The 12179-nt window shown below is 39.9% G+C and overlaps 2 protein-coding genes across 7 annotated transcripts; one reads left to right on the forward strand and one right to left on the reverse strand.

Moving 5' to 3' along the window:
* Positions 1 to 204: 204 nt before the first annotated feature.
* Positions 205 to 2059, reverse strand: LOC137942068 (cytochrome P450 93A3-like). The gene is made up of 2 exons (XM_068787743.1): positions 1160 to 2059; positions 205 to 852 (listed from the first exon to the last, which is right to left on the reverse strand). Exons 1-2 carry the CDS (start codon positions 2057 to 2059, stop codon positions 205 to 207), a joined length of 1548 nt encoding a protein of 515 aa, XP_068643844.1.
* Positions 2060 to 2567: 508 nt separating this feature from the next.
* Positions 2568 to 11786, forward strand: LOC137942129 (uncharacterized). Of its 6 annotated transcripts, none has more exons than XM_068787818.1 (7): positions 2568 to 2754; positions 2866 to 2958; positions 3074 to 3141; positions 9523 to 9723; positions 10047 to 10166; positions 10263 to 11398; positions 11485 to 11786. In XM_068787818.1, exons 6-7 carry the CDS (start codon positions 11095 to 11097, stop codon positions 11499 to 11501), a joined length of 321 nt encoding a protein of 106 aa, XP_068643919.1. In that variant the 5' UTR covers positions 2568 to 2754; positions 2866 to 2958; positions 3074 to 3141; positions 9523 to 9723; positions 10047 to 10166; positions 10263 to 11094; the 3' UTR covers positions 11502 to 11786. The 6 variants fall into 6 exon arrangements, with proteins under 6 accessions (XP_068643919.1, XP_068643921.1, XP_068643916.1 ...); XM_068787820.1 differs by having other exon boundaries at positions 10649 to 11398; XM_068787815.1 differs by having other exon boundaries at positions 10047 to 11398.
* Positions 11787 to 12179: the final 393 nt, after the last annotated feature.

Genomic DNA, 12179 nt, shown 5'->3' on the forward strand with positions numbered 1-12179 from the left:
CTGCTCCCTTGTTGCATGATTTTGGAGGGAATGTAGGAGGCACCCCTACCCAATGATAGGAGAGTGAAAGTTCCCATTGAAGTGCCTTACAGTTTAGACGTGGAGCAGCATTAAACAAATAGTTACTGGTATTTGACTGGTACAGGGTGCAAGAAGCCGAAATAAGTAAATAGAGTCCACCGTAGCTAAACGCCAATTTCCTCGCTAATCCATGGAAGGTAACGAGTTCAAACGAAGAACGGGAGTACACAACAATTGCTCTGATCTAGGAAGTGTCAATCCTGCGGCTTCCGTCATATCAACCTTAGCATTTGCTTCACCATTGCCAAACTTCCACTCGAAGCACTGAATCAGTGCTGCCAATGTTGTTTGTATAACTTGCAGAGCCAGGCTCGTTCCAGGGCAACCCCTTCTTCCACTTCCAAATGGCAAGAGATGGAAATGTTGTCCCCTTACTTCCACCGGGCTGCGACTGCTATCATCAAGAGTAGGCATGAATCTCTCAGGACGAAAATTTAGAGGGTTTTCCCAGTGGTTGGGGTCTCTTCCGATGGCCCATACGTTGACGAAGAGTCGAGTGTTGGCTGGGATGTCGTAGCCAAGGATACTGCAGTCCTTGGTCGATTCTCTTAAGATTAAAGGCCCTGTGGGATGCAATCGCAGTGTCTCCTTCACAATTGCCTGGAGGTAAGGGAGATTTGTGATGTCAGATTCATCTACCAGCCTAGCTTTTCCCACGACTGAATCAATTTCTTCTCTTGTTTTTCTGAGGATGTCAGGATGGTTAATTAGTTCTGCTAATGCCCATTCCATTGTGATGGCGGAGGTGTCGGTTCCTGCCACGAAGATATCCTGCATAGAGTAAAGAAGTTTGTTTGAAACGAGAACCCCAGATGAACTGAATTCGATCTTAGAGATCTGTGAGTGCACACACTGAATTGACGTCAGTAAGCGGGACTGTGTTTGGATTTTAGCCGTCCAAAATGGTAGCAAATTTAATGACGGAACGAGCTGCGAGTTCAACTACGGCAATAATATGGATGTTTCTGGGCTACGGAGGTTTATTATCTGTTGATTTCGAAGACTACAATTGCATGTCGTAGATTAAGAAAAATAAAAAAAGGAAAAGAATTTGAGAAAGCGTATCCTTATCTCTTACCAGAATAAATGCTTTGATGTTTTCTCGAGTGATTTTCATATCAGCCTTGTCATCTTCAGATATCTCGAGTAAAATATCGAGAAGATCCTTCAAACCCGCATCGCCTTTCTTCATCTTGTTGGCCTCTTCTTTTTCTTTTATAATCGTCTCCATCATTCTGTCAAACCTCAAATGCAAGTCTTTGTATCTCTTTTCCAAGCCCTGCAAATCCAGATTCTTGCAGAAACTGATATAATCTGCCAAGTTGAACTTCCCTGTAAGCTCTGCCACTTCCTCTACCAGCTTCCTGACGTCGTCAGCCTCCCCTTCCGTTTCAGTGCACCTCTTGCTCATCGTCATCCTCGAAATCACGTTGTTAGTGAGTTTCAGTAGCCCCCCGCCCATGTCCACCGGTTTTCCCAGTTGTGCTTTAAGTGCTAATGTTGTAACTAACTGTTTCAACTCTTCACGCCTCACCGGCAGTAACTGATCAAGGGTTCGACCTCCCAGGAGCTCTGACATGCAAAGCTTCTTCATGAATTTCCAGTAAGGGCCGTAGGGAGCGAAAGAGAAATCGGCGGAGCCGTAAGTGAGATATCTGACGACCGCCGACGAGGGGCGGGAGGAAAAATGGAGCTCCTGGGTTTTGAGAAATTCTTTGGCTGTCTCTGCGGAAGAGGAGACGATGGAGGAGACGGAGCCGAGACGGATGTGCATTAAGGGACCATACCGGGTGGAAAGCTTGTGGAGGGCTTGATGGGGGATGGGGGCGAGTAGGTGGAGATGGCCGACGATGGGAAGAGCTCTTGGCCCTGGGGGGAGCCGGATGGCCGTGCGAGTTTTTGAGAAAATGATCCGGAGAAGTAGAGTAGAGACGAGCCAGAGGAAGAAGAACATGGCGTAAGTGGAGTGATCCGGCATGGTGTCTCCAGCGGGAAGAGAAGAGATGGTCGCCTGGTCGGTCCCTAATCCCAATTTCGAAGACTTAACGTTGTATTTTAAGGGAAGGGGAAGGGGAAGAAGAGAAAGCGATCAGTAACAGCCTTTGATTCCACAAAAGAAAGAAACTACCACTACGAGATAAATACCATAACTGGTCAAAGTTAGATAATTTTAAAAATATTTTGATGACGTTGGTGTTTTTGAAAATAATTTATTTTAAATAGATATTTTAGTAAAATTCCCAAAACAAATTGAGAGACGACAATAGATACAGGGAGAACAAATGGTGTAGTCTTGCCGGCCTAAAAAGGCTTATTATGTTCAAACAAAAAGAAATTTCAGATTGAGCTGCAGCCTGCAGGGACGTCCAGTTTTTTTGAAAGATCCTGCTTAAGCCATGGACCAGTCAACAGTTGGGCCGGCCAATTGATAAAGATAGTCAGCTATCGCGTCCTCGCGCCATGGGCTACTACAGCACAAAAGATGGTCTGTATTTGAATATTGTAATTCACTCCCGAAGGAATTGACGTTCCTCACAGTCTAGTAGATGAAGAGATGCAACAGAAAATAAAAAAAATGCCAAAGAATTTCAACGATCATCACCAATGGGACCAGATCCGAAGTGAAGATAAATGTGAAGAGTGGAGCCACGACCATCTAATATATGATTCGAGGTTTCGTTCGTGCCTTGCATCTCAACCACTAAAAGGAAGATCTGCTTCTGGCTTAATGCTATTTTACCTTTTTGTTTCTTATCTCTTGAGTATGCTCTGAACATCATGTAGGAATTGAATGCTGAACCTGTGGTTCCAGAAGGATTTCCTGAATGGAAAGCAAATATGGATTCCTGGGGCCACAAAATGATTTCTGCAATTGAGGTGAAGCCCTTCTGTTTTAGATTTTTTTTTTCCCTACCAATTTTACTGACATGGTTGAGTTCGTACCACTGGCACATTTTGAGGTTTTCGTTCTTTTCATTCTTAATTTCGACAGGCTGTTACTGAAATGGATGCAATTAGCTTTAACTTGCCAAAGGATTCCTTCCATCTGTTATGAAACTGGTAATTCAGCTGTGCCTGCATACTTTCTGATTGGAGCATGGTGAATTCTGTCTTTCTTTCTTCTTCTTTGTCCTTTTTCTTTCCAATCTTTTCTCTACTGAGGCATTACGAAGGAGGGTATTAGGAAAGATCTACCAGATATTAAAAAAATTAATTGTTCATTATAAAAAATTCATATGTTTTGCGCGCTTGCATAATGGCTATCAACATTAGCTGTAATAGTTTTCTTATATTACTTATTACTAAGAGATATTTCTCCTTCTTATTAACTGATGGGAGAACTACAGAATATATAAGTACAAAGTCTATAATTCTGGGAAACCAATTCTACATAAAATTAGGAACAACCTCTAGAAATCTAATTAACATTAGAAGAAAAAATCAATTTTTTGTAGGTTGTATGGGAAACAACTTCCTTGCTTGCCAAGTCACCAATAGGTCCTCCAACACTCCCCCTCAAGCTGGTGAATAGATGTTGTCCATTCCCAGCTTGCTTATAATATGTTGAAATGAGTGATTTAATAGTCCTTTGCTAAGGATACCCCGAGTTGCCCATTGGTCGAGACATAAGGAGTACAAATTTAGCCACTATCCAAGATCTCCTTGATGAAGTGTTGATCTACTTCCTCGTGTTTTGTGTGATCGTGTTGTACTGGATTATGAGCTATCTTAAATCGCTGATTTGTTGTCGCAGTACAACCTCATGCTTCCTACCCACTTGACTCCTAAGTCTTCCAATATAATCTTTAGCCACAAGAGTTCACAAATTCCATGTGTCATAGCTTGGAGTTTTGCTTCAGCGCACCACAGTTTGTTCTTTGCTTCTCCATGTCACCAACTTTCCTCCTAAGAAGGTACAATAATCAGATGTTGACTTGTAGTCTACTACGATCCAGCCCAATCAGCATCAATGTAGGCGTCTATACTTAGATCCCTATTATTCCTGAAGAGGACACCTTTCCTAGGAGTAGATTTCAAGGACTGTAAGATTCAGTGAACAACTTCCAAGTGGGAATCCTTTGGAGAGTGCATGAACTAGCTGACTACGCTCATAGCATAGGCAATGTCGGGTCTTGTGTGGGACAAGTAAATGAGTTTCCCTATTAACCGTTGATATCTCCCCATGTCTACCATCACATTGTCTACAACTTCTCTTAGTTTGTGATTCTGTGCAATATGAGTTTATGAGGGCTTGCAGCCGAGCATATCTATGTCCTTAAGGAGGTCAAGTATATATTTCTGTTGGGAAATAGCATTTCTAGAGTATGCCACTTCAATTGCCAAGAAATATTTCACTTTCTCAATTCTTTTATTTCAAATTCCTTGGCCAAATGCTTCTTAGAGTTTGTTTTCAAAGTCATTTCAAGTTACAATAATGCTATCAACAAAAACTATCAATATTGTAACTTTACAAATTTCCTATCATGCTCTATTTGAACTTCATTTTCTTTATTACACTGGTAAATTTACCAAACCATGCTCTAAGGGACTGCTTTAACCCAAATATGGCTTTCGTCAACATGCTCTCACTGTCATTTCTAAAGTTTTTAGTTAAACCTAGAGGTGCTCCCTTGTAGACTTCTCTCTCCAAATCACCATGTAAAAATACATTCTTAACATAAAATTTCTGTAGCCTGTAAGGACTATCCAAGGTTAGCAGCCAAAAGATAATAGTACTGTAATAATGTTCATTTTTTCAATTGGGGCAAATGTCATCTAATAATCTATTCCATATGTCTGAGTGTAGCCTTTGGCTACAAGCCTAGCTTTATATCTCTCCAAGGTTCCATCAACTCTATACCTCAATGTGAACACCCATTTACACCCTTCCAGTTTCTTCCCTTTTGGCAACTCAACTAAATCCTATGTCTCATTTTTTTTCTAGGGCTCTCATTTCCTCACTCATAGCTTTTTTCCATTTCTCATCCCTAAGTGCGTGCCTCTTGGACTGATTGTGGAATTTTAATGGCGTGAAAATCTGTGAGAAATGCTTTATGCAGTGGTGAGAATCTATCAAAGGAGATAAAGTTTGCTATGGGTTGTTGAGTGCATTTTTCGCCTTTCTTTTCTTAGGCCAATTGGTATATCAAGGTCCATAGGCTCAGGTTGTTAAGCAAGAGGATTTTTATGTGAGTTATTTTTAGATTGAGAAGAATTTCTGTACCTGATACAAGATCAGCTTCTTGGGCTTGCATTGGTTCAGGTTCAGACTTTTTCTTTCTTGAATACACTTGTAGTGGCAAGATAGTACTATCACTACCGGTTTTCTTATCAGAAGTTTTTCCTGTTTCAGCGGAAGACAAGGATTTTTCTGCTGGAAAAAGAGAATCAGCAGAAGTAAGTATTTTAGGAGCTGAAATTAAACTTATTTTTCATTGAATGCTCCCCTGAAAGATAAGTTGCACCCAAAAAAGACTTGTTTTCAGCAAAACTGACATCTTTAGAGATAAAGAATTTTTTTGAACTGGGATGGTAGAATTTATACCCTTTTTGGGTTGAGGAATAACCAAGGAAGATACATTTAAGGGCTGTAAGATCCAATTTACGACAGTTTTGTGCATGAATGTGAATATAAGAGACAACCAAATATTCTTGGTGGTAATTGGGTAGATTTATTGCATTCAGGATAGAATTGATAAAGGGCACTTGCTGGGGTTTTATTGCCCAATACTCTTGAAGCTAGACGGTTTATGAGATGAGCTGCAGTCAATACAGCTTCCCCCAAATAGGATTTAGTCACTTGTTTCTCGAATAAAGGCTTGAGTAGTTTCAAGAGGATGGTGAATTTTTCGTTCAGCAACCCTGTTTTGTTGTGGAGTATCAGTACATGAAGAAGTGTATTATCCCTTCCCTTTGGAAAAATAGTGAAAGAATCTTGTTGAAATATTCTGTTCCATTGTCTGACTTGATTATTTTAATTTGAACACCAAACTGATTTTATGTCACTGTGTAGGGAATACAAAACTGACATCAGATTTGTTTTTCATGAGAAACAGCCAAGTAACACAAGTACAATCATCAATGAAGGAAATAAACCAGCAAGCTCCAATAATATTTGGAATCCTAGTAGCCCCCAACACATCAGTTTGAATCAAAGAAAAATGCTATAAAGATTCATTATCAATATAGAAATGAGGCACGATGATGTTTGGCAAATTGACATGTTTCACAATGAAAAGATTTATCATCCAAATTATGAAATAAAACAGGAAATATAGTCTTTAAATAGAGAAAAAAGGATTCCCTACAGGAAAGTGTCCAGCCAAATTTGGGGTTTATTTGGTGAGAATTTTTTTGAGAAATAAAGATAAACATCATTATCCTTGCCACCACTAATATCTATAAAGTAGAGTTCTTCCTTCTCTTTAGCAAGGCCAATTGTCCTCCCTGTGACTAGTTTCTGAAAAACACAAGGATTTGGAAAAGATGTCACTTTAATTTGATGTTTACATAAAAGATTGACAGAAAGTTTGGGCACATGAAGAACAGTTTTGAAAGCAAGAGGTGTAAAATTTATAGTTCCTTTTCCTTCCACGGATGCAAGGGTTCCATCAGCATTTCGGATTTTTTGGTTTCCAGGACATGGGATCTATGGCACCTGAGTCTATTATCTCGGTCTCATGCAATTTACAGTTCTTTAAGGCACTAAAGGGTTGAGATAAGGGATACTTACCTGAGTATGCCAATGAACATGAGCCAACCAGTTTGTCAAGTGAAGTGAAGAGGCTCTGAAGTTTCTCAATTTCCTCCTTATTTAGTGTATCAATCTGTGTTTCTGCTTGTTGAGTCTTGGCTAGGTTTATCATCAACAAGGGGAATATTTGCTCGACTGCCTTGTGGAGCATCCTGCTGTTGGGTGTTGTTGTTTCTGCTGAATGGTGGTTTTCCCTTCAATTTCCCGTGCATCTCCCTGTTATGCCTTGGTTTCTTGCAGTAGCTGCACGAAAGGTCTTCCTTATTGATTGGTGTCCTGTTTACCTCTCCTTCGTGCTCCTTGTCTGAGTTCAAGCCATAGAATTTTTTTGGAGATGATGGCTTAACCACAGCCAAGGCAGAACCCTCATTAGTCGGAGTGTCCAACATTACGGCCTGCCTTCCCTCTTCAGCATATGAGAGAAAATTCCTCATTCAAAGAAGATAAGGTTTCCTTTTCAAGCACTTGCACTCGAATTTGTCAAACTCTATATTGAGTCCAGCTAAGAACTCATAAGTTTTTTGCTTTCCATAAATTTTAACATCATAGCAGCAGCATCACTCCACTTCATCTTCATGTTTTAATAGTAATCTAATTCAATCCATTAAATTTTCTAATTGTTATTGTATTCGGTAACAGACTTTGTACCATGTTTTATCGAGTGATACTTGGTTTTTGTCTCATAAACCAAGGCTGCATCCTTAAACTTTGGAGTAGGTCTGCCTCACAGTGTCCCATATGTCTTTGGCAGTTGCCAAAAACATGCAGGTTCCACTTATCTTCGGTTGCATCAAATTCCAAAGCCATGACATAATTGAGCATTCTACGTCCCAAACCTTGAACTTTGGATCATCTTCACTTGGCATGGGTCCAATCAAGTGGCTGAGTTTGCCCTTACCCTTCACACACGCCCTTACCCACTGGGTCCATACCAGATAATTTCTTCCACTTAGGCGGTATCATGGCTGTAGGTTTTTATAGCCATCTTGTAAAATCTGGACAAGTTGATTTGACTCAGTGTTGGCAGGAGTAAGGGTTTCAGATGTAAAAGACATTGTGAATTTTTTCTGAGTAGTGATTGAAGTGTTTGAAGACAATAAAATGTCAGGAATTAAAAGCAATGAAGGCGCCAAGAAATATTCTGCAACCAGCAATGAAGGCTGTGCAGAAAAAATTCCCAGTAACTAGAAGAAAGAAAAAGAAGAAGCCTAGAGCTCTGATACCATATAAAGAGATATTTTTCCTTCTTATTAGCTGATGGGAGAACTACAGAATATATAGAGTACAAAGGCCATAATTCTAGGAAACTAATTCTACATAAAGTCAATAAACAACCTCTAGAAATTAGAATCTAACTAACAGTAGAGGAAAATTTCAAATTTTTGTAAGTTGTATAGGAAACAACTTCCTTGTTTTCCAAGTCCATCCAACAGATTCTCCCACACTTCTAACCTTCTAAATCCAATTAGTGAAAAAAATGGCATTGTCTTGCCTTGATTAATTTCACAAGACAGTGAATTTTATAATTTGGATCTTTTTTTTTTTAGAATAGTGATGTGCTTTTGTTTCATGCAAAACTTAAATACATGCTGGAGTACAATGATAGAGAGGAGGGCACCGAGCAAATGTTTGCTTATCCAGCCAATGACTGTGGCTAAATCCCCTTCTATCAGCAATGGGTCTTTGAAATTCTGAGTGTATAGGGCTTTCATCGCTGTTTCATTGGAGCCAGAGACTCCTGCTGGACCAGAGAATACCTGGAGGATTGACCCATTGCTATCTCAAAAAAGAAACCAATTCTGGCTAGACCTGGTTAACGAAAGAGAAGTAAAAAAATTGAGATTGAGCCAACCAGTTGAGGGGAGTTTCCAAAGAGATCATACTGGTGTGGGCCTTTGGCTCAAATCTCCCCAAGGGTAAGGGGGTGCGTGCATTTCTAATCATCATTTTAGAAAAAAAGAGATCTAGTGGTAGGTTCCCTTTTTTCTGAAATTAGTAATCAGTTGCTAAAATCTCCTTATGGCTGAGCTGGGAAAAGGAGGCATTTCATGTAAGATTTCTCTATTATCCCTCCAAGTGAGCTTGATGTTCTGTCAAAGGTTATTTTTTTTCTTTTCAACTACTAATTCTAAGGGAGATCATTTATTGCTGCCCTCCATAAAGCTTTTCCATAAGTAGGAAGACTAATGAATTGTGAAAAGATGCTGGGGAAGCAAATGGATATAGAAACCAAATTTGGAGGTTTCATATGATATCATTGATTAATGGGATACAAAGAGTGCGTCACTATGTGATTTGTAAAGAATATGGCAGCTTCTTGTGTTCTTTCATGTAAATAGTTTCAGAGCCAATTGAGAGGTTTCAGATAATATAACTGAGTTGAAGGATATCTCTCCAAGCCAGCATAATTTGGCTTCTGCATTTTAACATAATCTCATAATTTGGCTTCTGCATTTTAACTAATCTCATAATTTTGATTCAGAAAAGAGGGATGTCTTCGTGCATGTGTTTTTTTTGTTTTTCTTCATAACGTTTTAAATTTATTTCTGTGTCAATATCAATCGTAGGGGAAAGAACAAAAGGCCTGTATTGTCTTGGAAACATTAGTAGTGCATGCCGGTCAGATTTTTCATCATTCTTCTCTGCAATCTAATTTTGCCAGAAATATTACATATATTATATTCTAGGGTCATAATCTGCTTGCTCCTACTGGGAGTGATCTCCAATGATTTGGGAGTGAGGGCAATCTCTTTGCTGGATATCATTTTGATCTCAACTTCTTGACCATCCATGGGAGGAGCAGATTTCCTGGGCTCAATATTTGATTGAGAAATGGAAAAGGAGTCAAGGTGCCCTTCAGTTGCTTACTGATACAGACTGGAAAAGAGGTCAGTTTCAGAAATGAATTTGAGGCTGTGTTTTACCTTAAGCAAGAAAGGCAGTTAGTTGTGATTTGCTGCCTGAGAGGTAATATATTATAGGGTTGGCATTTTCTGAAATGTAAATCACTTGTGATGCTGAAATGCACCATTGTGAACGTCCATTGGTGGATACTGAACATTCACAACCCCATCTTTCAAAGTCACATGAATTTTTGCATTTCAGACAATCTAATCTTCAAATTATTGAGTTACATAACATAGTCACATGAAACTAAAGGTATTGTATGTTTGTTATATCATAGTTGTAACATTATACTGCTCTTTTGCAGCTAGAATGGCTTACTGGTGGAGAATGTATAGCTGGTACGCACGAGGTACAAGTATGACAACTTAAGCTATAAAATTAGCAAAAGGAGCAAAACCCGAGCTTGTGCAGGGTTTCTTCAATGGTTTGTGGAAGAGATTAGCTTTCTCGCTTCATGAATTGATAACAAATTTTTCTTTGGCTGATTTCTTACTTTTTCCTTTTCTGATGCCAATACAAGCTGTTCGCTCACATTGCTTCAGAGGTTGTGCTAAAGCCATTAGGGCACTTTGTAGACTCACCCATGGCAGACAAGCACCCACTTATTTATGCAGGGGAATTTGTTGAGCAAGAACTTTCTGTTGTCAATCTCAAAGGAAAGAACGATAGTTGAGGGTGTAAGATTAGAAATCCTGATTCTCTTTCACTTGGAGACAAGGGATTCTTTTGATACTAGATATTTCCCCCTAATTCCAAGCAATTAAAAAATTCTAATTGGTACTGAAAAAATCGTATAATTTAGCCAAATGGTCTGGGAAGATCACATTATTTCAACTTTTTCGGCTTTGGCATGTTATGGAGTATCTCTTGGTATTTATTGAACCTTACAAATGGTGGAAAGTACAGAAAAGACCATGTCGGGACCTCAATGCCATGCCTGGAGAACTTGTGAATAGCTTGACTGAAGGAAAATCAGTTGATCAGTAGTCAGATAAACGGTGTAACCAAGATTTGATAGATATGAACAGCTAGCGAGACCCTGCATTATTTGAGCTGAACCAGGCTTCGATGGATCATTGATGGCCTGACTTCAGCTGTGGAGCAATGTGAATGGCGTCAAGAGTAAATAATCATGCAGTTGGAAAGCTGCAAGACGGTTACAGATCCAAGTCCAACGTCTTCCATGCAGATTCTCCAAGAACAAATCAGGCTTAACAGGAGAACCAGCATGATTTCTTCAGAGCTGGTTGATAGAAATGCTCAAAGGTGTGAACTCTTCACTATAAAAACCCTCAAATTGATGCTTCCATGCAGAGAGAAGCAAGTCAAGACAAATTCCAAAGACGAATAAAATGACTGCCCTACTCCAAAAGGCAATGTGGCTGATATTTTTAGTCACCCTGGGTGAGGCACAGAATCCAGGCCTGAGCCAAGCTTGTCCAGACTCATATTACTCTGCCATAATGCAGCTCTTACCATGCAGGCAAGCCGTAGCTCCTTTCAGCCCTTTGCCTCCAAGTGAGGCCTGTTGCGCCGTCGTCAAAGCTCTAGGACAGCCTTGCCTCTGCTCCATTCTGAACGGTCCACCCATGTCAGGAGTTGATCGAACCATGGCCATGCTGCTTCCAGCAAAATGTGCTGCCAATTTCGGGCCATGTATATCATTTATAACCCTTTCGCTTGACCCATGTCTGATTAACTTCATCATTAAATTGATAAATCTTTCTACGCATGTTTTGCAGGTCCTCCTGAAGCTTAAAAGGATGGATGGTCGGGCCAGTGGGAAGAATAAGTTTAAGCAACTAAGAAAATGTTAGTGTCCTCGAGTATAATCTGTAGTGAGTGCAACGCTTGGTTTCGTCTTGTTAGTTGGCAGAACGGAACCATGGAAAGATTTCCATGAATTGTAGTCTGATAACTGAAGTGGGGGAGTTGCAGATTGTCGTGTATTCAACTCCTTTGGCAAGAATAAAATTGCACCCCTAAAGCTGTGTCACATCGTCAGCCTGTTCACTTATGCTACTTTCTGGCCATTTAAAACTCAATTTAGCCGAGTCTGTTGCTTACCATTGGACATTGCTAATCACAAATTTGTAGTTGAAGACTAGCTAAGCAAGCTACAGTTGAGGAGGTTGGGCCAAGGATGCAGACATAGTGGGGATTGATTGGATTTCCAAACCTTTCAATCGATTTGCAAGTCGGATTTACAACGTGGGCTCAGGTTTTAAAAAACCTAGCCAAACCTGATCCGTGCCTCGCCTTTTAAATGCACATGATAGATCACTCCAAGTAGCAAAATGTTTGCACATATGACTTATGAGCACTTAAATCTCTTCTAGATGAAGTCTGTGAAATGAACTAGAGAAGATTGAGAAACGAAAGGGAAAAAGAGAAGAAGTTGCTGGAAAGGAGAGTAAAAGAGGTCTCTCGTTAGGGA

This window comes from Aristolochia californica, unplaced genomic scaffold, assembly GCF_029961685.1.
Source record: "Aristolochia californica isolate CCGP_79_NKW_82.1479 unplaced genomic scaffold, dmAriCali1.0.hap1 SCAF_9, whole genome shotgun sequence".
Classification (NCBI taxonomy): domain Eukaryota; kingdom Viridiplantae; phylum Streptophyta; class Magnoliopsida; order Piperales; family Aristolochiaceae; genus Aristolochia; species Aristolochia californica.

What these genes read in the sequence shown, in the direction of transcription:
- LOC137942068 (XM_068787743.1), bottom strand. Translation starts at nt 2,059, where the DNA reads ATGCCGGATCACTCCACTTACGCCATGTTCTTCTTCCTCTGGCTCGTC. An exon ending in ACATCAAAGCATTTATTCTG is followed by an intron (nt 853 to 1,159) that starts GTAAGAGATAAG and finishes TACTCTATGCAG; the next exon opens with GATATCTTCGTGGCAGGAAC.
- LOC137942129 (XM_068787815.1), top strand. Translation starts at nt 11,095, where the DNA reads ATGACTGCCCTACTCCAAAAGGCAATGTGGCTGATATTTTTAGTCACC.